The sequence below is a fragment of the Xiphophorus hellerii genome, chromosome 20 (genome assembly GCF_003331165.1).
Source record: "Xiphophorus hellerii strain 12219 chromosome 20, Xiphophorus_hellerii-4.1, whole genome shotgun sequence".
Classification (NCBI taxonomy): domain Eukaryota; kingdom Metazoa; phylum Chordata; class Actinopteri; order Cyprinodontiformes; family Poeciliidae; genus Xiphophorus; species Xiphophorus hellerii.
Genome location: NC_045691.1, coordinates 4,772,433 through 4,799,039, shown reverse-complemented (window position 1 = coordinate 4,799,039; position 26,607 = coordinate 4,772,433). Strand labels below are relative to the sequence as shown.

At 39.0% G+C, this 26,607-nt stretch overlaps 2 protein-coding genes across 2 annotated transcripts in view; one reads left to right on the top strand and one right to left on the bottom strand.

The window, feature by feature from the left end:
• The window catches only part of cenpp (centromere protein P), a 90,131-nt gene that overhangs the window by 31,546 nt on the left and 31,978 nt on the right, over window positions 1-26,607 (top strand).
• aspn (asporin (LRR class 1)) lies at window positions 7,346-24,626 on the bottom strand. Its single transcript, XM_032550649.1, has 8 exons — window positions 24,420-24,626; window positions 16,934-17,188; window positions 15,913-16,025; window positions 13,173-13,386; window positions 10,775-10,885; window positions 10,543-10,636; window positions 9,213-9,351; window positions 7,346-8,226 (listed from the first exon to the last, which is right to left on the bottom strand). Exons 2-8 carry the CDS (start codon window positions 17,139-17,141, stop codon window positions 8,026-8,028), a joined length of 1,080 nt encoding a protein of 359 aa, XP_032406540.1. The 5' UTR covers window positions 17,142-17,188; window positions 24,420-24,626; the 3' UTR covers window positions 7,346-8,025.

The window sequence follows — 26,607 nt, the reverse complement described above, 5'->3', positions numbered from 1 at the left end:
ATGTGGGGAGGATTACTGGTTGACTGGGTTCCAGTTTGCGTTGGTATGGTACTCTGGTGGCTACTGGACCTGTTATCCCGGCATTCCAAACATTTTCTTTTTCCCAGACAGCAACTTCAGAACCGATGAACCCAAAAATGTTCTTTTTCTTCAGTCTGGACAATAATTCACAATCAGCCTTTATTTTCACTGTTGATTTCTAAATGTCTGAAAGTGATTCAGTTTATAGCCATCCCGGCACTAAACTGTTGGATCAGTAGGATGCATTCTTAGACCAACTTGGGGGGTTGTCAGGCTTGGAAAATATGGAGTCAAGATCATGAGTGTGAGTATCTTAATCAAATGGCTGTTTTCATTTTAGTTGCTTGTTTTGGTTCTTTATAACCAACAAAGACAATAAAATTCTGGGTTAGGCTTTTTTCTTGTATAAACAGACTTTAAAAAATAGTGGCGCCCAACCTGCCGCAGAAACCAGTTTAATTCTACAGAAACACAGTTCTGTTTTTGTGAAACCAACATCATACTCTTGCCTTCACTACTTCACGGCCTGAAAGAAGGCACTTCTTCTCCTAGACTTTTGTTTTCACTCTGGCCGTTTCCTCTTTCCAGCAACCTGGATTCATGTTTCACATGGAGGCTTGGTCAGCTGCTGCATGTTGTCTTTCTGGAGGCTGGAGGCAGAAATTATCCTGGTAGTGAGTCCTGGTTAGGAGCCATAACCTCATCTTCATCTGGTCACACCCAGTGATGTGGTAAAGAGTAAGGGTAGCACATCTCAGGTACAGATGTTGAGGAGTCAGATATTCTGCTGGAAAACAAGATTAGCAAAACAAAATGTGCTCCATATACTAGAGAAGCCTTCACGCACCATTTGCACTGAGGCACAGATGTTGGCTGCGGCATAATCAAAGACCAAAGACGGCCCTCACACACTCTTCAAAAACTTTTACGGTAACACTTATGGCATGTGAACAGGGAAGATGCTGTTCAGACATGTTCTCTGAGTCAATTTAAACATCTCAACAACTGTCTCAGTCCAATCAGTAAAACTGGACCGATGTTTAGAATCGTTTACTTCCATCTTGTTGTCATTTGTGTTGTTGTCTGGAGGAAAAGGGGTAGAGGTTGGTCATGTGACTGTGATGCAGCAAAGGATTGTGGGAAGTTTAGCTGAAGCAGAGAAGCAATGTAGGCCATGCTGTCGTTTGTTCCCCTTTGGGCACATGGGTATCGAAATATGTATATACTGTAATATTGGTTAATATCGGCCATTACAGTGGCTTTTATTTTGGCTCACATTTTCCTATTACTTCCTCCATCTTAAATGCACATAGATGTACATATTGATTTTTTTATTTCCTCCACTTGATGTCTGCATGCTGCGATCGTGTGGTTTCAAAGTGAAATTTCTTGTTTGTGCACATGATGTTGGCAAGTAACGCTGGTTCTGGTTCTGTAAGTGAATGACAGCCAGGTCAGTTCTAATGTTGGTCTAAAGCCGCCTCTAACTCTGGGTGTGGTTTACGTAACTTCTGAAACATCATTCTGCAGGTTCCTCATGACGAATTGCTCTCAAATAATTCCTGAGACTTTAGTTTCTCTTTAACATCACGTTACCTGCATACATGAGGAAAATTATCGTACTGTTGGTAAATGGAAAGCTCCTGGCTCTGAGAAGCACTGAAATAAATCGACGGTTTGTGATCTGAGTCGATACCCCGGTCATCCTGACTCCAGAATCAGGAGTTATTGGGAACATTTGTTTATCCAGTCTATTTAATTATGAGCCCATCAATCAAGGCTGTGTCAGGTGGTACAGTAGTCCGCACTGTTTGCGTTCCCTCTCCTCAACGCTCCAGTTCAGCTGAGATGTTATTTCATGTGGTTAATGTCGACTCTTTGGAGGCTGGGGGATTCTGGGAAGTTCCCATGTTAATGTAATTATGTCTGTTTAATAGGACATTGTGGTCTTGAGTGTTTCCTTTAGCGCTAATTGTGATGAGGAGAACACAACTGTCCTCTCAGCAGTGGGCTCCATCTGGTTAAAATCTCTTTTTATTGGAGCGCTCTTCAAAAGTTCTGGCTTCAGCATCACTACTGGCTTCAATAACAGTGAGTCTGGGACTCTGGCTCTGACCCTCTGTCTCCATATTCTGTCTGTTTCTCTCATTTCAGCTATATTCACTGGCTCTGGAAGTTATACACTGCAAACTGATTTAAGACCCAGATATTCAAATTGGTAATAAAATGAGCTAAATACTGCATAATCTGTAAAGAATTGCAGAAATCCTGACTGTCATCCATTTAAAGCTCAAAATAATCTTTTCTGGGATTGTTTGGTCAGAAAAAAAACCACTTTATGAATTTTTAAACATTCAGTGATTAAAGATAAACCTGTTCCCAAGTTTGCTGTCCAAGTAATGAAATTAGAAGAGGCCTGGAGGGACAGAAAACCAGGGAAAGGATAAGAAGAGATGATCCATTTCTCCTGTTGACCTTTTGCTCTCAGTTTGACTGACCTCAGAAAAAGCAGAAAATTAGAATACCGGAATAAAAATTAAACAATAATGAACGTGTATGCACAGACTGACTCTGCATCACAAAGATAACAGAAAAATGAACATTGCAGCAGAATTGTCACTTTCTTTGGTTTGTCTGTTTCTCGTGTTTTCTGGTTGCCTTTTCAATCAATCAATCAATCAATCAGTCAAGTTTATTTATTTAGCACATTTCAACAAAAAGGCAGTTCAAAAGTACTTTACACCATAAAAATACAAAAATAAAAAGTCATAAAAACAACATACAGTCATCAATTGAGAAACTAGTAAACATTACATTTTGTCTGGTTCTATAATTAAAATCATCAATGGACGTCAAATATATTGATCAATGTTTCATTTATTATGGTTCAAAAGTAACTCTAACCAGGTGGGTTTTTTGTCTAGACAAAAAACCAGGTGGGTTTTTGAAGGAAGTCAGTGTTTCAGCTGTTTTGCAGTTTTCTGGATCTGTTCTAGATTTGTGGTGCATAGAAATTGAATGCTGCTTCTTCATGTTTAGTTTCGGTTCTGGGGAGTCAGAGCGGACCAGAACAAGAACACCTTGAGAAGGTTGATATCATGCAAACTCCTTACAGAAGGAGGTTAAATCGGGTTTTGAACCTCTTTCATTCCCTCCATCTGCAGCTCAGCCTCAGACACGATGAGAATTCGTCTTTTGGTGGAAAAACCTGGAGCACCAATGGAAAACTCTAAAACAAACAGGAAAATCTGGCAACGTGGATAATGATAAATGGGGATATCTGTCTTATTCAAATGTATTTTACAGAATTATCTTCTGTATTTAAACCTTGTTGCTCCCACAGACTTTTTTTAGTTGCAGCCCAGTCTCTCCCACACGGCCGTCATAAGGCCGGTTTTTCCACTCCAGCCAGACAGCCGTTGGCCTGTTGGCCTTGTTGCTCATTTTTCATGTCAATCTTTTCCCTGCAGAAAACATCAGGCTGAGATTGTCTCACAAGAACAAACAGGCCTCTCAGTCCTCGCCTGTAAACATTTTAATTTCACTGGCCTCATTAAGCCTTGGCCCGTTTCTGGGTGAGCTGGTGGTCTATGTTTCAGATTTTGTTGGACAGTAACTGTGTGCTGACGGAGTTCTCAAAGCCTAAATGTCCAATTTTCTCCAACTTTTGAGCGTTCTTTGCTGTGATCTTGGCATCCTGGAGCTCTGGGTTCCTCTGAAAGCATCTGCAGCCGTCTGCAGAGACTCTGCTCATTAGCTGTTTGGGTTTTTTGGCTGAAGCAGAACAGACTTCAAAACCTTTAAAAAAGTGTAGATGTGCTGAGGACGGGTTTTTCTTTTTGGACTTGTGGAGCAAAAAAATAAAAAAGACACTCAGCTCCCCAATTTGTTTTTCTCAGAAGCATCTGTTAAAACTTCTTCTTTTTCTTCTGCTCAAGACATTTGAGTTTGATGTCTGCAAACGGTCATCATTGTTTCCAGTTATTGACATTTTTGCTTACAGTCAACGTCAGTGAAAGCCTCAGAGTCCTTCTTGTTTGCCCTCTGAACCCATATTGTTTGGGTTTTAGCTTTCAAATACAGTCAGAATCAAAACCGACTTCTGCTTTCAAGTATTATGTAAGGAAGAAAGTAATACTAATAGAAAATACTGACAGAAGTTCAAGAAGGGATTAATGCTGGTTCTTCTTCCTGCCGTGGCTGTAGAAAAGCTCAGCTCTTGGTCTCATTGATCCTAGTTGATCTTGGATAATATTCCTGTTTGGAAAACACCAAAGATGATTTTTAAAAAAATCTTTCTAAAACAATTGTTCAGCACTGAAAAGCTCCATATAGATGCTGGTTGCCTGCTTGTGGCTGATACTTTGACATATTGGGATCGGTCCAATAAGTAAAACTGGACTAATACGATGTTTATTTCCATATTGTTGCTGTTTGTGATTGACTGTCATGTGGTATAAGTTTGGTCATGTGACTGTTGTAGTGATGCAGTGCAGGATTGTGAGGTGTTGAAAGTATGGGGAAATAATATCGGTAAATATCAGTTATCAACCATCCTAACAGCAATATTAATAACTGGACATCATTATTAGGCTACATTTTCATATCAGTACATTCCTAAAGCGTGACATTTAGAGTGTGTTTTGTTTTTGTGAATGCATGTATTCATTCATATTTTATACATTTTTAATTTTTTCTGCTCGGTTGCACATTTCTTTTAAGAACAGTTATTTTTTATGTTGCTAACCCGCTGCTGGTTCACCTTAATTCCCCTGCTGAGGGACAATAAAGGAAGTTTCTATTCTATTTGTCTCTGATATATTACTGATTTGAATTTAGCATTAAAGGTCAATTGTGAAGGGTTTAGTGGGACCTGCTGGCAGAGTGGCAGATTGCAACTAGCTAAACAAAAACAGATTATTATGCCACAGTTGTGCAAGCAGAGCAAGCTGGAGATGGGCAGCAGGTAGACATGTCCTGATGGAAGACGGAGAAATCTGGCAGTGATGTAGAAACTAGCAGGATATGAAGAGGAGTGAAAATCCTGAAGTTGAGTGTGTGTGAGAGAGAGAGAAAGAGTGAGTGTGAGACGTGGCAGAACGAAGCCTGGCCAAGCGGCAGATCTTTTCCATATGTTTCCTGGAGACAGACAGAGTGAGGCTGCTCCCCCGCCCTCACCCAGTCGTCATTTAAACCGCCAGAAACCAGTGAAACAGCAACACAGCTCAACGCTGGGATATTGGAACTGCAGCTCTGCCTCGGTTCAGACAGGTGTTGGCTTCCTGGAGAAACCAGGAGTCAAAGAAAACTCTCAGGTTTTCACCTCCAACAGTCCCAGGTGTGTTTCGCCATGAAGAGTTACTTCTTGCAGAGAGAGAGTAAGGAGCCCAGGAGTTCCCCCCTTTCAAAGCTGTGACCTTTGACACTCATTAAATCATCCATACCTTTTCTGACTCCAGGCAGGAAAACATTGGCTGACAGTTTTTCTCCAAATCTCAGTGGAGACCAAAGCAGAGCTTAAGGAGCCGCTAGAATCACCATGGAAACGAATCAAACTCTTTAAGCATCGTGTTGATAACTGTTTGAGCTTCAGTGCTGTTCCTACAGTTTTCCTCTGCTGCCCCCTTGTGAAAAAATACAATAATGCAACATTACTGATCCTTCCAGACAACAATGTAAGGGATTAGTGCGATGTGTATAAAAACCCAAACCCAGCCTTCATTTCTTCATACTTTTAAAGCTGATCTTCAGAAGTTTGCTTTGGATTTTGGACGGTTCCCTTCTCATAGGATTGTGTGGTTTGGTTAGCCAGTTAATTTCAGCCTGTAAATCATTCTGGCATAAAATAACTCCTAATTTCGTCCATCCATCCATCCATCCATCCATCCATCCATCCATCCATCCATCCATTCATTCATCCATCCATCTTCTTCCGCTTATCCGGGGTCGGGTCACGGCGGTAGCAGCTTCAGAAGGGAAGCCCAGACTTCCCTCTCCCCAGCCACCTGTTCCAGCTCCTCCTAATTTAACCACATAAAATTTTATACGTCATCACTTTTACAACTTTTAGTTTTCACCTATATTCAGGCTTACATCTCATTATTTTTCTGCTCTTTTCTATCTTTGCAGTTAAGAAATGTATAAACATTTTGAGGGGAAAAAGCAAACACAAGGCAGGTGTAATTTGGTTTGGGCTGCCAAACTTGAGTTTTAATGTGTAACTTAAAACTGGCCAGAATACAAGGCCAAAATCCCCAAACTTAAATTTGATCTTATTGAAGAGAATATTTCTCATATTTTATCTTCTGATGAATAGTCAAGGGATCAGTTGACAGAGAAAAGTATTTTGGAGACCCAACAAACCGGCACCACAGCTGGGGATTTAAAGCAACGATCTATGGGGAACTCAGTCTGCTTGTAATTCTTCTTTGTGGTAAATGATCTCTTCTGACTAAAACTGTAATTCAAAATGCTAAAACTCTGGCAGGAATGGAATTTTTTTTAACATAAAATGACTTATTTGCGTTAAAATTAATGGGGAGCCTAATTGGGATTTATCTGTGCAATAAACCCCGGTATTGGGCACACAATGCCGCTGCTCCGCTCGGTTCTCCGCAACCAAGAGTAGAAAAAGTAGCAGACGAACGCGGAGAACATCGACAGAACCACATCCAGCCATTGTAGAAAGCCCAACTGATGATCCATGGGTTCTTCAAGCATGGATCCTTAATCGGTTACAGCAAATATACACAGACAAACACACACGACGGGAGCTGCGTCTGCAGGCAGCCAGCTGCGCCGGCGCCATCTTGACGCCATCTTGACTACCCAGGTTGCATAATCTTTACAATATTTTAGATATGATCCACAAAAGAAAATACCAAAACAGGGATAGGCAGGGATCCAATTTCATTTATATACTTTTTAAATTGTTAATAACTGCAACTGATTTTATTATGTAATTTTGACCTTATTGTGCAATATGTTATTCTTAGTTTTGTTTTTATATATTTTAACCTTTATGTGAACCTACATTACTTGAGGTTCTGTCACTTTGCTGCAGTTAAACCTGATTTTATTTTCTCTTTGGGACAATAAAAAAGGATATTTCTATTCTATTCTTTTAAATTGGATGCGTTTTAGGAAATGACATTTCAAAACCATCTTTTGTCACAATGAAACTATTTGTTTTTATTACGTTTGCAGAATCTAAAATATCCCACGTAGTTAGTCTTTTTACATGCTTGCTGTATGATACTGCAGAAATATCTCAATTTTACACCTAAACTTGTTGTTCGGGACAAAGATGTGAAAGAATGAATGATTGAGGTGTTTCAGATTTATTTATTAGACATCCTCAATAAATATAGCACCATTTCAGAGGAGACATGTTGAAACAAAAGATGCTCTGACGTTCCAGGTTGGGACTTTTGAAGCTGTCTGGATGAAACAAACGAACAGTCTGTCCTCGGCCCTGCAGAGGACTCAAAGTTCTGATCCAAACGGACCTCAGCCTCTAAATACAGACGACACAAGCATGCAGTCAGATTACGTACAACAACTCAGAGCCAGTTATTCAGGAGGGAAAAGCAATATTTAAGCACCTCATATGTTACAGTTTTTGTCCTCTGTGGAAATTATAACATCCCAACATTAATAAAAATGTTCAAAAGAGATTTTATAAAGTTTTACAAATATCAGGTGGATCTTATCCAGGCTAGAATAAAAAGAACTAAAAGCATCTTTATTTGAAGCCCATAATAAATGTCAGAGTGGTTTTCATAAAAATACAAATACTGACTCCCCAGTAAACGCCCCCTGCTGTTAGCTTATGATTCAACATTTATCAGAGAGAATGAACCAGCATCAACAGCATCGTTTCTAATATACGCCAATATAATGAGAAATGAGTCTAATTTCCTACAGTTTTCAGCCTACAGGGTTTTTTCCCCTCCTTCTGTTATGAGGATGTTGGGTCTGTTTCGGAGTGGCCGCCATCTTGCTCTACTTCCTCCTGAAGTTCCCCAGCTGGATGCCCCGCCGGCTGGCCACGCAGCGGAACGTGGCCGGCTGGATGCTCCAGTATTTCACCGGGTTGGCGAATAGGCTGATGGCAGAGTACGGTTTCTTCTTCTCGCTGGGAGATCTGGGGCAGAAGTCGTTGTATCCCACATTGTTGATTTTGTTGCCATGAAGAAAAATTACCTGCGCAGACGGAGAGACTTTGTGTTTAATTTGGTTTGGTGATATCCTGGAAACCAAACCATGAGTCTTTGTTTGATGTTGTGGTGAAATTTTGGCTTTTGTTGGGTTTTGTTTTGGCATATTTGAGTTTCATCAAATATGTTGCTGTCAGATGTTTGCAGGCTGCTTTGGCTTAATTTAGCAGTTAACCTAAAAAGAAAAGTTCTGCAGGTTCCTTGATCCACTTATTAGAAAATGAATAAATAGATTCAGTTTATTTATGTAACATAAGTTACATAAATAAACTGGTGTTACATAAGTTTACTAAATCAGCAAGTCTGGTTTAGTCCAAATATATGGAAATATTTATATGGAAATATCAAATAAATGTGTTTCATACCAATTCACTACAATCATATGAATGCAGTCCTTTGACGATGGGGATGAAACATTTCCTTGTAACAGGAAGAAAACTTCAGCATAACTAGACTCAATTTTCCTTCAGTTATTTTATGGATAATAGCAGCAACATTTATCTAATTTTATTTAAATTAAAACAAAATGCAACTTTAAAAGTGCAGTTATCAGTTTAAATTAATTTAATTAATACCAGGAAAAAAAATGTTTTTAGAGTCCTTATCATCAGCCAGACTCTGGCTGAGACTTCTGAACATTTAGATCCTCTGTAGGAACCCTTGTGTTTTCTGATGGTACCACCTGGGGGCGCCATTTTTATTCAGAAAACCAGTATTTAAGTAATTCATTTGGATAATGTTTTGGAGGTTGAGAATGGATTTAAATGTGCATCACTTTGTTAAAACTCAAACATCTTAATCTTAATCTATGAAAAGAAAGCAACTGGACTTTCTTTTGTAATATTTACTATTTCCTTTGAAAATAATTTTCATTTTCATCTTTTTCATATAAAACTGGTCATCAAAGAGGGATTATGAAGTGCTAACTTTGGTCCTGGTGATGCCCCGGACTTGTTTTGGTTACCCGCTCACCTGGAGGTAGCGCAGGGAGCTGAGGCCCGCTGGGACTTTTTTCAAACGGTTGTGGTCCAGATGGATCTCCTGGATGTCCGGGATGCTGGCCAGGCTGCCGTTTTCCACGGATCGGATCTGGTTAAAGCCCAGTCCTAACCTGCAGGGATGTTTGGGGAGGTGTTAATGTCTGGAGGAGATGCTGGAAATCATCAACAACAGCATCATTTCTAATACACGCCAACGTAAACATCACAAAAGGTGTACCCCAGGTCCAATTTGGTTTTCAGTGGCGCTGAAAAAACGACTAATGTTTTTACACACTTTTACACTGTAGTTTACAAATCCAAATATATAATAATATTTTAGCTGATAGGATTTTTATGACACAGTATACTAGCAAATTAACAAAGAAAAACTAGTTTATTTTTTAAACTTATGCTGAATTAATTAGTGTTTTGTTAAAAATAACTTTTCTTGGATAAAAATATTTTACTATAGTCCAAGAATCAAAAACTAGTGGACAGATCATTCTAGGTCAGTGTTTTTCAAACTTTTTCAGACTGAGGATCACTTAACCATTTAACCAATTTCACAAATACTCACAGACTACCTAACGTGAAATTGCCTGTGCAATAACACAACATCTTAATAAGTACAGTATTAGTCTCTTAACTCATTTATTGTTGTCTTCTTTGTTCATCCTAATAAGAAGGGTGGTTCTGTTTTGTACATGTCAGTGGCCACAACAAAACCATGAACTAGTGTGCTGTGCTTTGAGTTATTTACAGATGGTGAAAGTGTAGATCCTAGGCTTTCCAATGATGTCAAACATGTGGAAATAAAAAAATAAGTTGTGCTTTACTACATAATAATAATAATAATAGCATAATAAAAGAAAAATAGACTTTCGTTGCTGTGGCAGAAACAACTCTTCTGCACCATTAAATATGAAAGTTATCCTTCTATGAACTGTATTTATCTACTATATTTATTTGCCAAATAAATATTTTTAAATTAAATAAAAATAATAGTAGCTGTTGAAGTGACATGAATTAAGTAGTCCTGCTGTTGTTGTTTTTTTCCACCGATATTTTCAGCTTTTCTTTTCAGTGGCCCGTTCTTAATCTGCTTATCCATTATTATTTTTAAACACAATCCTTTGGCAAGCTAACTGTTTGCGTCACTTTTTAAATATTTACATGCAGTGCCTGACGGACCACATTTTAAGAAAGACTGTTCTAGATGATTCTTTAATACAGTAATTGTAGGCAGCAGCCGCCAGTAGAACTGCATGCTAAGACAGACGGTGAATCGATAGATTGCAGAAAACACCGCGGATGGTCGCCACCTCTGCAGGTTCTTGTATCTCTTGAAGTCCTCCACCTCCACCTTGGAGATCTTGTTGTAGTCCAGACTCAGCTCAGTGATGGAAGTCGGGAGCGCTGGGAGGAAAAGCAGCACACATGATCATAAATCCAGCTGCTTGTGATGATATGGCTGATTAATCATGAGGGTTAGAGGACGACTGCAGCATGTCGCAGTGACGATGATGTGAGAGGATCTTCATCTTGGTGTCTGACCTTTGGGGACGGCTGTCAGCTTGGCCTCTGCTATGCCGATGTAGAGAGTGGACAGGCCGTCGAAGGCTCCCAGTTCGATCCCACTGTTGGCCAGAGGGTTGGCTCCCAGCTCTGTTTGGGGAAGCACACAACATCTGGATCCATTAGAGCTCATCCATCAACATGACTGCGAACATGGATGGTTAATTACAGTACAGTGGAAACCAGCATTGGTTGCTCCCAGAGATCTGCACAAATTTGGTTAAATGAGCTGTAAATATAATAAATCACAAAGATTCAGGGTGGAACATCATCGACCTGCTGATGGAAAGAAACTGGTGCTTTTAACTAAAATAATGTTTTAGTTAGAAACTGGTTGTTTTATTACCGTAAACCGATGCAGTTATATTCAGCTCATTGTGAATAAGATCAGCTAATCAGCAGAAACATCGCCTGAAGTCACATTCGTCTGTTCCAGTCGTGTTTCATGGAAAATTCAGTTTTCGAAAATTGTTTCTAAATGATTTTACGTGATGTTTAAGTACACACTTATTAACTAACTCTGCATCTGTACTCGGAATTTGTCAAATACCTAAAAGTGCTTACCAGTCACAGTTTATAGGTGGAGAAAGTTCTGCATGAACTCACAGTCGGCTTTAATTCGGCTTATTTTGTACTAAAGTCTTTAGTTTCATCCAGAATCTAAATATTGGTTTTTGTTAGTCAGTGAACCCAGATTATAACGGGTGGACAGATTCAATTACTGCTGGAAATATGGCTGAAAAACATATCACGATATAAGTGTTTACATCAGTCGATATCGATAATTATTGATTGTTTTTTTTTGTTTGTTTTAAATATCTAAAATCACTCAAGTTGTTGCTAGGCAACTGAAGAATGAGTGAGTTGCTAGGTAACTAGCAGTTTTTGTCAGCTTATGCCACCGATATTGCTTAGCTAGCCTTGAGAGGTTTAGTGACTAAAGTCTTTAATCTGCCTACGCCTCCCAGAATGCTTTGTGGTTCTGGATCAGAGTTCAGTGAATATGCCATATATTGAATATTGAATATTCTATCAGATATGTTATCTACTGATATTGATGACGTGTCAATCACAATATTCTTATTGATTTATTGTTCAGCTGTAGTTTTGGAGGTGCCTGGATATCAGCCATTATTACAGCCTCCGGTAATCTTGGTACATCTAATTACCAATTTAAACGACATCATTTCATTTCTCATAGCTGTCGTTTGGCTGTTCCAGACTTTAGATCCTGTTTAGTTGGGATTAACCAGCCTAAACTCTGTTCTGTTGAAGCTGTGTTTGCTTATTTCTTCAGATGAATCATTATTTTCTGTTCTGTGCAGCTGCAGATTTCTGATTCAGGCTCAGTCTGTACTGCAGCCACGTCTGGGTCTAATTAACACCTGATGCTGAGTCCAGAGCAAGGTTATTATAGTTAAGTAAAACTAACTAAATAACAAAATCTGAAATTAAGGAGATATTTTTGTGAACTGCAACAAATAAAAACGGGAAGAACTGGAACTATATTGTTTGATTCTATCTCCCACACAGGCAGTTTTTGTTAGTTGTCGGCAAATTACGGCACTCCATTAGGCCGGGCACAATAAATATTAAAGCAATTATAATCGCATTATAAATTAAAATGAGCTCAATAATTTCAAAATACATGATTTATTGTTTTTCTCTTTTCTCTCTTTTTCTACCTAAAGTATTTTTGGATGAAAAAAGTCTTCAGCCTGGTGCTTCAGTGTCAGTTAGGCCTTTTATTGAACGACAGTTTTGTTCACATCTGTTTCATAATTAATTTCATTTGTTGTTTCTGTTGTTTTAAATATTTTAGATATTTAAAATGTCTTTCTGTTCCAGTGTTTTATATTCATTAGAATTTAAATTTTCTTTGAGAATCTTTGAGATCTTTGAGAATTTGTTCTTGCACTATTATTCAATTACCATTTATATTACTTTAAAATGGTCTCAAAACAACAATATTATCATTCATCGGAATAACTTCTGGGATAAATTTATCGGCAAGCAAAATTTGTCACCGTGACAGCCCTACACTCTGTACACTTACACTAGTCCACAAAAAATGACGGCAGCAAAAGTTGGGATTAAACGGCAAAAATAATTGAAAAGAGCATCTTCTTGAGTATTCATTACCCAATCAATTGTATCACAATGCAATACTTTATCCTTTTTAAAAATCAAACAAAGTCTGAAAAACTAAAACTAGTGCTGCAACTAATGAAAACTGAACTAAAACTAAACAATATTTAAGTGGAAAACACACAAACTAACTAATAAGACAAACAGAAAGTCGCAACAAACTAAAAATAATCTATAATGAAAAAACCTAAACGAATTATAACCCTGGTTCAGAGGCAGGCTGCCTCACCCAACACATGCAGCTTCCTCAGGCCCTTGAAGGCCTCCTTCTGGATCCGGTTGATGTTGTTCTCGTGGAAGCGCAGCTCGATGACGTTGGGAGGCAGGTTGGCCGGGATCTCCGTCAGCAGGTTGTAGGACAGGTACAGCAGCCGCAGGTGGTCCATGTTTCTGAAGGCCTTGGCGTGGATCTTGGAGATCTTGTTGTTGATCAGGAACAGACCCTGAAGGTGGGAGAAGATGAGATGAAATCTAATTCTGCAGGAGTGGAACGATTTTTTTGCATTGCAGCAGTTTGATGTGATTAATAGAGAACAGGGAGAAATTCTAAAAGTGATTAAATATTCTTTTCAATATGAAGAAATACACAAATTTTCAACAAAGGACCACAGCAGGTCTTGATGCTCAATTACCAATTTGTTTTCTGTTTTCTTGTTCATTGTACGACTGTTTTAAAGTTGTTCAGAGCTGACAGTAGGGGTGGGCAGTATGGACTCAAAGCTTTATCACGCTATTTTGTGGTTCCATTGTGATAAAGATAAAAGTGACAAAAAGTCACTTTTATCTTTTTAAGAACTATTTATTACCTGTTTTTTGGTTTATTTTCTTAGGTAACTGTGCGACTGTGGCTGTGTGCAATAATAGCCCCACAAACACAAATACCATTCCTATTTGGGACACCATTCAGATAAAGAAGTGTGTTATATATCATTAAACTACAAAATATAACTGTGTTTAATCAACTTTTGCACTTCTAAACTTTTATTAATGCTTTCATTGAACATTGGGGGGGGAAAAAAGTAAAACTAACAATCCCAACACTACGGACAGTTTTTGGGATTTGAAACATTATGAATTTATCAGGACAACAATCAAAACGACAATCATGATAAGAAATTTATAAATTATAGACAATACAATAAATGCTGACAGCATGGTCACCAGATCAGAACCAGGCGAAGGATAAAAAGAAATGCCTGCTAAAAGCAGAGGTGGAGCATTGACAGCAGCCTCTGTAGAGGAGTCTGTTTGGATGTGGAGTCGAGTTGTTGGGTTGTGATGTCATTTTTCACTGACTCAAGCTGCTTTCATCACTTCATTATTGTCATTTTTAGCCATTGTTTTCGTCCAGACTTACCATCTTCCCTCTTCTGGTGCAGAATTACAACGCATGATGTCTCGGATAAAGTCAGATAAAATGCAAAATGACTGCAGATACTTTGAGGATGATCAGATACAATTTAATTCCACATTCAGAAGTTGAACAGATTGGATTTATTGGGAAGGTTAGAAGATCGGAATTGGGCCGTTCAGACTGCCAAGAAAAAGTTGGATATGATTCGCATTTCCTTACTAACGCAACTCATTAGTGTCCAGTATGAACATCTGCTGCCGTAAGACTCTGTAAATCTGGCTTAACATTACAATAGTATGAAAAATGCAGGTTTCATAATACTTGGAGTTCATTAACCCACAATTATTACAGTCCAAACTGACCGTTGAGATATGAATATTTCACACACAGATATTGCGATGACAATTAATTTACGACACATTGTGCAGTCTTAAATAAAGTATTTTTGAATCGAATTTAATTGAATCAGGGAAACATCTGGTTAGTTATAAAGTTGATTGACTCATTGAATAATCAGGTCTGCAGTGTTCCTGTCCTTCTGATTTAGGTCCTCTCCAAACGTTAATCCAAGACATTAACCCCAGATTGTTAATGATTAACTGAGAAATAAAATCTAATACTTTCCATTCCGACAACATAAACTCATGTCTGGCTCCTGCTGTTTAGACAATGAAACAACTTAGTTTCATGGTATTAAACTTATTTTATAGATGTTTTCACTGAGCAACATATGTTGATGTATATATGCATCACATTGAATGTGAAGATATTCCAAACAATTATAATGACAAAGTGATTTTTGATATTCTGCAGCATTATTTTTATCTCTAGTTTTTATTTTAATTAACTAAAAAAATTTAATCAAGTAACTAAAAAAATAACTTCCTGCGATGATAAAAAATGTTTAAAGGTTAAAACATTTGAGTTTTTTTCTATTCCAGTGTCGACTTGCCGAAAAAAGGCAGTAAATCAATTAACCGCTTGATAAATTAAAACGAGCTCAATAATTTTTATTGGCATGATTTATCGTTTTTCTCTTTTCTACCAAAAACTGGATGATTAAAGTCCTCAGACTGATGCTTTGGTCTCAACCAGCCCTTTTATTGAAGGACAATTTTGTGTATAGAGACTTCATATTGCATTATAATGCTATTCCCATTATATTGATTATTGACCTGGATTATTGACCTATTTAATAATGATGGTGGTGGTGGTGATGATGATGACTACTGCTGGTTTATTTTTTATTTGTATTATTTTTACTCTGTTCAAGAAGGCGTTTTGTTGGTCCAGAATGGCTTGAAGCAGATAGAGAAAGTTTACTTTCTCGGAAAAAGAATAATTGATGTCAAAACATCAATATTATCAGAAGTTATTTATCATCAATAACTTTATTATTTTTATTGTCTAGCAACATTTGTTATCATGACAGGCTGTAAATCTGAGTCCACACTGCGCTGCAGCTTCATCACAACTCTAAATCCAAACATCTTCATCTTTAAATAAATAGTAGCAGTGGAATCTGTTGCACTTTTTTAGTTCTTGATATTTTAAATCTTTCATAATCATCCATCCTCCATCTGAATCTGCTGTCCTGCAGTTGAATCTCTCTTACATAAAGCTTGTTGAGGCCTTTGAAGTCGTCCTCCTTGATCTCGGTGATGTCGTTGTTCTGCAGGTCGATCATCACCGTTTCTTCAGGAATCTTCTCAGGAACAGAAATTAAACCTGCAGCACAAAGGAAACCTGAATGAATTACTGGCCAGAAAGTACTAAATGATGCATTCAGGGACAGCTTGTACACTGAAGCATCAAGAGCGATGGAAACATCTTTTATTCTCTTTTATTTCCAAACCAAAAGTTCCTAAATAACAACCTGGACCAGTTTATTGTTTCATCCACGGATCTTCTATAACCTCATTATCCTCAATTAAAACAATCAATATTCAGTCAGTTCTTTGGTACGCTCTTTTTAAAGGTTGTTTTCGACTGAATAATGTACTTTAACCGAGATACGGGTTAGACAATCTTCACAACCAAAGCAAAAGAAGCTTTAGCGTTTTTTCCAACTTTTCAGATATTTAAAACAATTTAAACACCAGCCATGTGTGGACCGTTTTGATCGAATTGCAGTCCGTTTGTCCAGAAGGTCTGGTTCGTTTAGGGAGGTGTGAATGTGCAATAAAACTCTAATGCGGACCAACTAAAGAAACTCTCGTCAGCCTAAAAACTTTGGTATCAGTATGATTAAAGTGAACTCTGGTGTGACTCTAATGCATATGTGAACGTCAAGCAGACCAAAAACCGCTCCAAAAATTGCAAGCGAACTACAGCGCGGGGCATTCTAGGTAAATACAGCCTAAACAAATGTGCTAGTCTAGCGCTAGCAGGACAAATGACTTATGATCTTTTACCAAACAAACAACAGCTAAAATGTTTTAGTTTCACAATAAAAGGCAGTAATGATCCATTGATGGGATCATTTCTTAATTTTTTGCTGGATTTAAATGCCAGCTGGAATCCAACACCACCAAGAAAGTATTTTCCAGGTGTGGATAAATATGGAAAAATAAATACTCCTGAGCAAAAGAGGGGACATTTTTTAACAATAAGTAGAACATAAAAAGTACTCTGACCCTGATCGGAGCACTGCAGCACTCCAGGTGAACATCGGCAGTGAGCCGGGCAGTCCTCATCATCGTAATCATCATCGTCGTCATCGTCATCGTCATCCCAGTCTGCCATCATGATGTCGTTGGTTTTCATGAGCTCCTTGACGTTGACGGGCCGGTAGGGCTTGGAGTGGCCGAGCGTCAGAAGGCAGAGCAGGAGGAGGAGCCTCATGGTTTAGTCTGATCTGATTGGTTGAACAACAGGCGCCACCAGGGGAGCTGTAGGAGGAGAGAGGTCGGGTTAGCTTTCAAACCAACAGGATTTCTGTGTGTCAATGGTGGCACCATTCAACAAATTAATAATCAATCAGATAAATATTTCTATATTTGAAACTTATAAATTCATTAAACAAATAAAAAAAGTATCAATTTTTAAGAATAAAAAAATCATTATGTTACAGGTAAATTATTATGTTTCTGTCATGAAGTTGTTGCTATAACTCATCAAATAAAGCCTGACATCTGATTGGTTAACCCGCACAGCGACTCGGCTTCAGACCAATCAGCAGGATATACAACACTTAGCTCCGCCCACTCTCACTGATCCATAGATTAAATAAATTCATGGTTTCTTGAATCATATGACTGTAAGAGAAATTAAAATCTGAAATAATTTTTAGGCTTTTGAAATATAATGAATTCAATCTTTAATGATTTTCACATTTAATATATAAATTTTATAAATTATTGAAACATTAAAATATTTTCAGATACATTTATTTACCTGAAAATGTCAATATATTTAAATGATCACAAATAAGGTATTAGATAATCTATGTATTTATTTGCTTATTGTTTCATTGATTTATTTATGGCAGTTGAGACTGGTGCAGTTCAGAAAGCTCGAGGCATCATTTTCTGTGTTTGGCTATATAAACTAATTTTATATTTTAGGCTGTTCTTGTTTCTTTTATTGGAAGATAAAAATGTTAACAATTTTCTCTTTATTTTGGTTAATTTAACAGGGAGAAGTGCAGTGTGTTTTGCTTCATATATAGTGGTTATGCATGCAGGCTTCTAACCAAATCTGAGCTTCTAAGCCCTTTTGTTTTGCTCCTTCACATTTTTAGTTTTTGTTTCAAATCATTGATAATTTGAGTTTTCTTTGCTGACAGAAAAATACTTCAGTTAAAATTTTCCTTAATAAAGATGACCTATAGTTCTTACACTGGGACTGTCACAACAAACAAATGACCTTCAATCACAAACTGTTCTTCAGATCATCTGTGTTCAGTTTGGAAAAATCTAGTCCAGATTATCTTCCTTAAGTCATAAACAGATCAAAGCTGATCCCGCTCAGAGGAAACAGGGGAATATTACTTTAAAATAATTTTTGTTTCAACATTTCAGGAGCAGACAGATCATAAAATGCAACCAGGTAAATGTTTTGTTCTCACAAAGGTTTTCAAAATTGTATAAATTTTGAAAAAGAATATGTAAATATGTAGAAATCCTGCAGTCTGAGACATCAGAGAAAACAGCCAGGGATAAACATGGCGGTCGCTGAGTCAGTCTGCAGCGTAAACAGAGCAGATGGACGGCTGAAGGAAACATTGCCGAGTTAAAAAGGTGAATAAAAACAATCTGGACTCCACCACAGTTCCAACCTTTGCCATCACCTCTGCTGCTAACCTGACTTCTGCTCAGGTGAGGCAGGCAGATGAATTAATCCGCCAGTTGGTTCATGGGCTGACTTACCCCTCTCTCTATTTGAGTTTGTCTGCAGCCAAAATCTGGCATCAAACTACAGCTGGTTCTGGGTGGAACGTGTCACTGAAATGTGTGTTTTGGTTGTGCAGAGGGATGAACATGTGCAGACTGACGGGATGTGAGGAGCTGAATGTCTGAGTGTCGTTTTGATCTTTCTACATGTGGTAAAGGCTCCTCGACTGGGAGGTTCCTGTAGAGGTTTTACAGAGGAGAAAATAATAGATTAAGCTTTTATTTGTCCCTTGGTGCAAACAAATAGAATATGACTAAATTACATATTTTATGGAAAATATAAGAAGCAGATTCTAAGAAATATACAGATGTGTTAATAGAATAAAAAACCAAGTTATGTTTCTTTGGGTTCTCAGCAAAAGAGGAGTAGTAACTAGTTTTTATGAAGCAGTGAGAAAGAAAATAGTTGTTGCAAAAAGTTGCGCTCAATTCCTGAGGTGAATTCATAGTGTGGAGAAAACAGCTTCATGGATGAGCTGGAGACAGCAGGAAGTCAGGCTGAGAGCTGTGGAAATGCTGCACCATCTCATGGGAACAGCTCTGCTTTACAGACTAAACAGGAACAGAAACCTTCGTCTGATGTTGGCTGCAGTTACGCCTTCATCATCTGCCTTCATCGGACTGATTCAGAACCTACTTTATTCCATATGGAGGATACAGGCACGTCTAATCAAAACTGTAACATATTTTGAGGCTTTGTCTTCACAATGATTTCAGATCTGATAAATTAACTTTTTACTGACTTCAATTTATATTTCTTAGATTGATGATTAATCTTAACAAGTTTCTAATGTATAAAACTCCTCGATGTGTTTTATTCCTCTGGTTATATCTGTGAGACCTAGAGGGAGTTCAGCTTCAGCACTAATTTTATGATGTTCTCTTTGTTGGTTGTTGTGGTTGGTGTTAAATAAACTGGGTTAAACATCAGCTACAAACTAAAGTTTTTTTAATCTGAAGAAGTAATTTCATCAGCTGAATCAGACCATGAGGGCAGGATCTGTCTTAGCTTTCTACATACAGTACATGCTAACTGAACCTCATTATGGCAGAGTTGGCGCATTAAAAGTATAAACATAAACACATGTTCCCGTTCATCTGCACAGTTTCTATAACTCTACTGTGTGCCGCCAAGAGGAGCACATGGGCCAGAAGTAGAAGCTCCAAATCTGATTGAGAACTTGTAAAAAGGTTTTATGTTTGGTGTTTATGAATCCCTGTTATCGTTTATCAAAAATCTGATCAGCAGTTTCCATCTGAAGAATGAAGATGTCTGCATTTAGCAGACAAGATTTATTACAAACTGTAAAATCTAACTAACTGTCTCATACTAATAAGTTAAAGGGATAGTTTGTACATTTTGAATAGATTGCTTGATCACAGCGGTCCTGATGAAAATTAAGATGTTTATGAGATTACGACTCTTTTCAAGACTGATAGTCTGGTAGACTCAGTTCGACTGGGAACCAACATTGCAACATTAGTTAAATTTTCAGCTGCTGCAGTTCACTTTCACACTGCACTGTGTCAAATGATCCAAACTAACTAATAACTTCTCACCTGTGGTGGCGCTCACCAAGAACTACTCAAGGAAACAACATAAAAACCTCTGAAGTGCAACTTCCTTCTTCACAAAATGTAAATGAAAATGGAGTAGAGAAGTACTTTTGCAGTTGTTAGATTTTTCTTTTGTCGTTGGTAAAACGACATTTCTCCCTCTAGCGCTAGACTCTTTGATTGTTTTGGTTCAATTGACCCAGAAAGAACTACACTGCAGTTTCACTGTTTTCTGCTTTTGGAGCAATCTCTGGTCCGCTTGCATCCACATATGCACAGTGCCAAAGTTCCCTTTAATTTAATCAAGGTTTTAGTTTTTAGGTGGACCACAGTTAGCTTTTTTGGTGCTTTTTTGAAACGGAGTAGAGTTTGATTAAAGAGGACTAAATGGGTGTGAATAGGCTCTATGAGTCAAACTCGTAAAGCCTATTCTCCAATTTTGTTCAGAACAATGCTAGTGAGAGCTGGTTTGTTCAGAACAATGCTAGTGAGAGCTGGTTTGTTCAGAACAATGCTAGTGAGAGCTGGTTTGTTCAGAACAATGCTAATGTTTCCTTGGCTGAGCCTGTCCATTGTTATCAATCTGCTATAATAGCTGCAACTCACCAGTGTGCCTGGCACAAGCTTTTTGATTGTGTTTCTGCTCTTAACTCTGTCCTGCCTCACAGACTGTGGTGAAAGCTGTTAGTCGTTGGTATTTTCTCCCTGGATATTAAAGGACTTTCTAACAACCGCATATAAAGGTCTCAGGGTGGTCCCCATATCTCCTCTGCCATCAGTGTTGGCACCAGCTCTCATCAGGGCTGTGTACACATCACCATGCCATGACCGCAGTGTCATCAGACTGCTGTGGTGAGACTCATCTCTGGCATGAGTGAAGAAGCTGCTGTGCACAGAGTTGTTTCTGAACAGAAGAAAAACCAAGGTCTTTGTGGACTTGAGGGAACAGAAAACTAACATCCAACCACATTACATTAAATGGAGAGGCTGTTGGATTTCTGTTTCAGTTTGTCAGGTTGTTTGTTTTCTATTTTAGTCCAGAAAAAAACTCCTGTTTCCGAGCAACAAGAACAGGCTGAAGATCACTCAGTCTTTGTAAGCCAAGTTTAGACAAGTTCAGTGAGTCACTGAATGTTTGTGGTCCTGTGTATTATTAACCTCTTAACTGCCAGGTGGACACTGGTGTCCTCATGGACCCATTGACTGACATGTAAGTATTTTGAAGTATGACAATTAATCAAAAGCTAAAGGCTTGCACTATAAAAACAAATACTCAAAAAATTTCAAGAAGTCAAAGGGAGCTACATACGTTTGTGTGTTTTGTAGGTTTAGAGAAAATGCACGAAATCGTACCAACAGAGGAGCTGCTGCGGTGTTGCATAAGGAGCTCTGGCGTGGCAGAGGAGTACGTTAGGCTATGTTCACCCAGCTGGTCTTTATGCTCAATTCTGATTTTCTGCTAAAATCCAATTTTTTAGTGTGGTGGTTCATGCTGCTCTAATTAAATGCAACCACAATCAGACTTCTGTGTGAATGGTTTACGACTCCAGGGCGACCCATATATGCGCACAAGAAGAATGTAGACGTCAATGCTTACGGCAGTAATACAGGCCACTGCCATCCATGGATGGGTTTTAAAGTTGTTGAGCAATGAAAGCTCAACAACTTTCACTGTTAAAATTGTTCATTCCGTAATGAAAGTTGTTTACATCCAGATTTGCTCATGGTATGGCTTCTGGTGGATGCAGACAGTATCGTTACAAGATCTTAAGATAAAGGAAGCTAGCTTCCTGCCATTGTTTATGTTCAGATTTACAGCATGTGGCTTTCTACGTAAAAGCTGGATAAAATGAAACTTCAGAAGCTTTGAAAACAGATATGGTTTAGCACCACCTATGGAAGTAGCAGAGTTTGGATTTTAGGGTGTAAAAATATCGAAGTGTGGTCATTCAGACTGCTGTGGAAGAAGTTGGATACGGGTTTGTGTCGCATTTACTTGCTCTGTGAACATAGCCTTAGATTGGGGCACTGGAGCTGTGAGATAGCAGTGAGGTGTGCCTCAAGGATCGGCTTTAAGTCTCTTCTTGTTTGCTTTGGTGATGGACATGCTGGCAGATGAGGCTAGACAGGAGTCTCCATGGACTGAAATGTTTGCAGATGACATTGTGATCTGGAGTGAGTGCAGGATGCAGGTGGAGGAAGAGCTAGAGAGGTAGATGAGCTGCAGAAAGGCAGAGTACATGAGTGTAAATGAGAGGAGCACAAGAGCAACGGTGGCATTACAGAGAGCAGAAGTAAAGACGGTAGAAGACTTTAGATTCTTGGGGTTAAAAGACCAGGGCAATTGAGGGTGAAGAAGCATTTACAAGCAGGTTGGGATGGATAAAGATAAAGATTTTCATCAAGAGCAAGAAGAAGGGTGTAGAAGACCAGTAGAGATGTTTGTTTAGAGACACAACAAATGAGGAAAAGACGGGAGGCAGAACTGGAGGCTGCAGACCTCAGGATGTTGAGGTTCTCCTTGGGAGTGATGAGCAAGGACAGGTCAGGAGTGAGGACAGCAGAGGGACAGCTCAGGCTTCTGGAGATAACAGGAGGCAACATTGCTCCCTTTTCATTCATTTCCTATGGAGCTTGCTCAATGAGGGCCAATTCCTTGTCCTCCTCCCCCCAAGCAACCGGTGAAATTTGTGCATGTGAGATTTCAAGCTTGTAGACGTGCACAAGCCGGCTAATGACGATACTCAAGGATGTTGAAAAACAGTTCAACTTTAGTCACTGTCTGTGTGTTCGGTTCATACCGAAGGGCGGAGTCTTTCACTGCCGCTCATCATTCCCTCTGTGTTGAGCCTGGGAGACATGTTCCAATGGACAGACAGTGACTTTATTGGTAGAAGAATGCCATTATGCAATTGGTAGACTTATGCATGTGGTGAAAGAGGACATGAAGTTGGTTGGTGTGAGAGGAGAGGACTACGCTGTGTTGACTGTTTTAATAAGTCCGCCATATTTATATCACTTTTAAACTGACACCTCTGGCTTGAGGCACATCTTGTCTCAGAGGACAGCATCTTTTCAGGGTCAAACCATGAAATCCAGCCGACCAGGTGAAGTCGTGAAAGGAAGAGGAACAAATCCTTCTGACTCAGAAGTCAAAATCCAAAGGTTGCGTCAAGCTCAACCTTCAGATAATGTTAGAAAGTAAAGACTTGACTTTTGTTCTGCCTAGCAGTTGGATTTCCTTTCAGAATCACAGAAACAGATTTCTTTGACAAACCCATTTCAGGACTAAATGCAGAGGTTCTGAAGGATTATGTTCCTATAAAAGGAGGGTGAATGGAGCGGTGCAGCCAGTGTAAATATTTGTCTAGCTCTCACCTTTTCCCTGTCACCATGAAGTGATTTATCCCTCCATCAGACGGAGGGTTGCGTGTCTCCGCCAGCGCCGATGCATTCAGAGCCCCCTCTTAAAAGTTCAGGCCGTGCCACAAATATGCGTGGTGGTCGGGGGTTCTGCTTCGACAGCAAATCCTGCCCAGACAAGGCCCCTCTCCCCACCTCTCTCTCTACCTCTCCATCCCCCCCGGACTCATTCATCACGGAGACCATGGTCTTTCTTTACAACTTGGCACACGAAAATAAATTGGAAACAAATTTTCCGGCTGCTTGTTTTCTTTGCGCTGCATTAAAAAGCGATATGTTTCAGCATTTCCCACCAGTCAATCTAGCTCAGATAAATTATGTCTTCATCTTTCAGAGAACATCCAGAACAGAAGCCCGTCTCTCTGTTTAATCTGGCTTCAGCTCTCTTTCTGAACTCTCACCTGAAATCAGTCACTAAAACTGAAAGTGCAGGACAGGAAGTCCTTCAAACTGTCAGAGTTGCAGATGGCTTGGCATTGCGGTGAATAGTTCTGATAATGTGTTGTATCATTAAGGATAAATGTTTGTTGGTCCGGTGCCAGGGTAGAAATTTACCCGCTGATTGTTCTGATTCTGTGCAAGCAAAACTAATTAAGGTTTCTCTCTCCGGTCCTGACTCACTCGGAAATAAAAGCACATAAACATCATAAAGGTGTTGCTCAGAACCAGCAGGAATCTCCTCAGTATCTCATCCTTCTACAAACACACAGCAGGTGTGAGTGCTACTGAAAGCAGGGCTGTGTCCTACCTCAGGGGTGTCCAGGTCTAACTCCGGGCGGTGAACAGATCAGCAGCTGAAGGCTGAGAGATGCCTCCTCACTCGCTATGCTCCCAGAGACTGAACAACAGCATCAGCCTCTCTCCTCTGCAGGAGGAAAACCCTCCTCCGCTGGAGGTTTTCCCCCCACCAGTGGAAAACCTCAGCTGTTCGCTTTCAGTGGAGCTCCTGACTCTGTGGCTCAATGTCTCAGGGACCGAAGGGGGGATGGAGGGTGTAAGGACCTCATTCATGTGCTTTTCATCAGGTGCTTTGACGTGAATCCAGGAGACTCCTGAGTTTCTCAGGTTTATAAAACAGAGATGGAGGGTTGGCCCCTTCCCTTTAGTGAGCAGCTGACTGACATGGTAAAGGTTTACCTTCATGTGAACAGACCCAACAGACGGGCCTCTAACATGAAGCCATCAGCTGCTTCGTTTGAGGAACACGTCTTCCTGTCTGCTGTAAGAGTCCATTAATGACCGGAACCAGATCCTGAACTGATCTACTGGTTCTGGTCTTTGGTTTCAGATTGTAGTCAACATAAGACCTCAGATCACAGATAGGAAATAAATCCATAAATCAAGTTCATTTGTGCAGCACATTTCATCAGCAAGGCATTTCAAAGTGCTTTGCATCATAAAAACACAAAAATAAAAAGGGACAACAGAGAAACCAGTGACAAACTTTACATTTTGATGTATATCGATCATCAAAACCATCAATTCACATCAGATATGTTGGTCAATGTTCCATTTATTATGGTTTGAAAGCAACTCTTAACAGGTGGCTTTTTAGGCTTCATTTAACTAATTGTTTTGGCTGTTTTGAAGTTTTCTGGAAGTTTGTCCCAGATTTGTGGTGCATAGAAGCTGAATGCTGCTTCTCCATGTTTGGTTCTGGTTCTGTGGATGCAAAGCAGACCAAAACCAGAAGAATAGACAAAAGTATTACTGTGCCTCAACAGTTGTCCTATAGGCATTCATAAATGATTTCGATTATTACGTTTACAACTTTGCTTTCTTACAATGAATGCTCTACACACGCTACACGACCTGTTGATATTCAATTTAATTTAAAATTATAAATTATTGGCGTGCCGTGGTGGCGTAGTGGTTAGCGCGACCCATATTTGGAGGCCTTGAGTCCTCGACACGGCCGTCGCGGGTTCGACTCCCGGACCCGACGATATTTGCCGCATGTCTTCCCTGTTTCCTGTCAGCCTACTGTCACATAAGGGACAGTAGAGCCCACAAAAGACCCCCTGGAGGGATAAAAAAAAAAAAAGATAAATTGTTGCCAGTGATGTTTTAAGTCACTGGAAAATAAATAAAATAAAGAAAAAGGCTTTAAATATGAGCACAGAGCACTATTAATTTACTTCTAGTGCAAGTTTTAAAGCTTTATGTGTCACTATTTACCGAATAATTAAAAGTTGACACTTTTAAAGCATTTTAATACATGTTTGCTTTAAAAGTGTAATTATCTATCGAATTACACTTCAAGAAAACAGCCATAAACATTAATGAAGACTCCTTCATGTTCACCACAGGTGTTTTGTCATGTTTATGACAGTCTTGTGCACCCCCATTCAAATAAAGTGCTCCGTTAGTTTATTATAGTTAATGATGCAGAAAGTGCAATTTTTGTCTTTGCCAAAGAAACTCATGTCCATTTTTTACCCTTAGTGTGTTACATTTTGTTTTTTTGTTGTTTATGCATTGAAATTAGCGCTACAATGTTATTAATGCACACAACACTTGGATATTACATGTTTATACTCTGAAATGTTACACTTTTTTTGCTGCTCAAACATACTGTTTTTAGTTAATACAGATGATTCAACTTTTTTGTGAAAAAAATGAATACAAACTAAATTCGGGATAAATCTAAATTGCATGATCTGAAGTGAACAGCTACTGCATCAGTAAAAGATGAATAAATATGTTGAATTTAAGGCTTTTTGCACGTCTTTGCAAGTAGCAACTGGAAGTGTGGAGAAGCCTCTAAAGCCTGTCTGATCTCTTATTGAAAGGGGCGGAGCCCTGATGAAGGTGATGTGAACGACCAATCAGAGTAAACCAGGTTTTATCTGTTGTAGCTGAATATAACTTAGAATAATCACCTAAAAGTGAGTTGGTGCGGAGGCTGGTCCTCTGAGGACGTTCTTCCTCCCTCC

What these genes read in the sequence shown, in the direction of transcription:
- aspn (XM_032550649.1), bottom strand. Translation starts at nt 17,141, where the DNA reads ATGAGGCTCCTCCTCCTGCTCTGCCTTCTGACGCTCGGCCACTCCAAG. An exon ending in GCTGCAGTGCTCCGATCAGG is followed by an intron (nt 16,026 to 16,933) that starts GTCAGAGTACTT and finishes TTTGTGCTGCAG; the next exon opens with GTTTAATTTCTGTTCCTGAG. An exon ending in AGATACAAGAACCTGCAGAG is followed by an intron (nt 9,352 to 10,542) that starts GTGGCGACCATC and finishes ACATCCCTGCAG; the next exon opens with GTTAGGACTGGGCTTTAACC.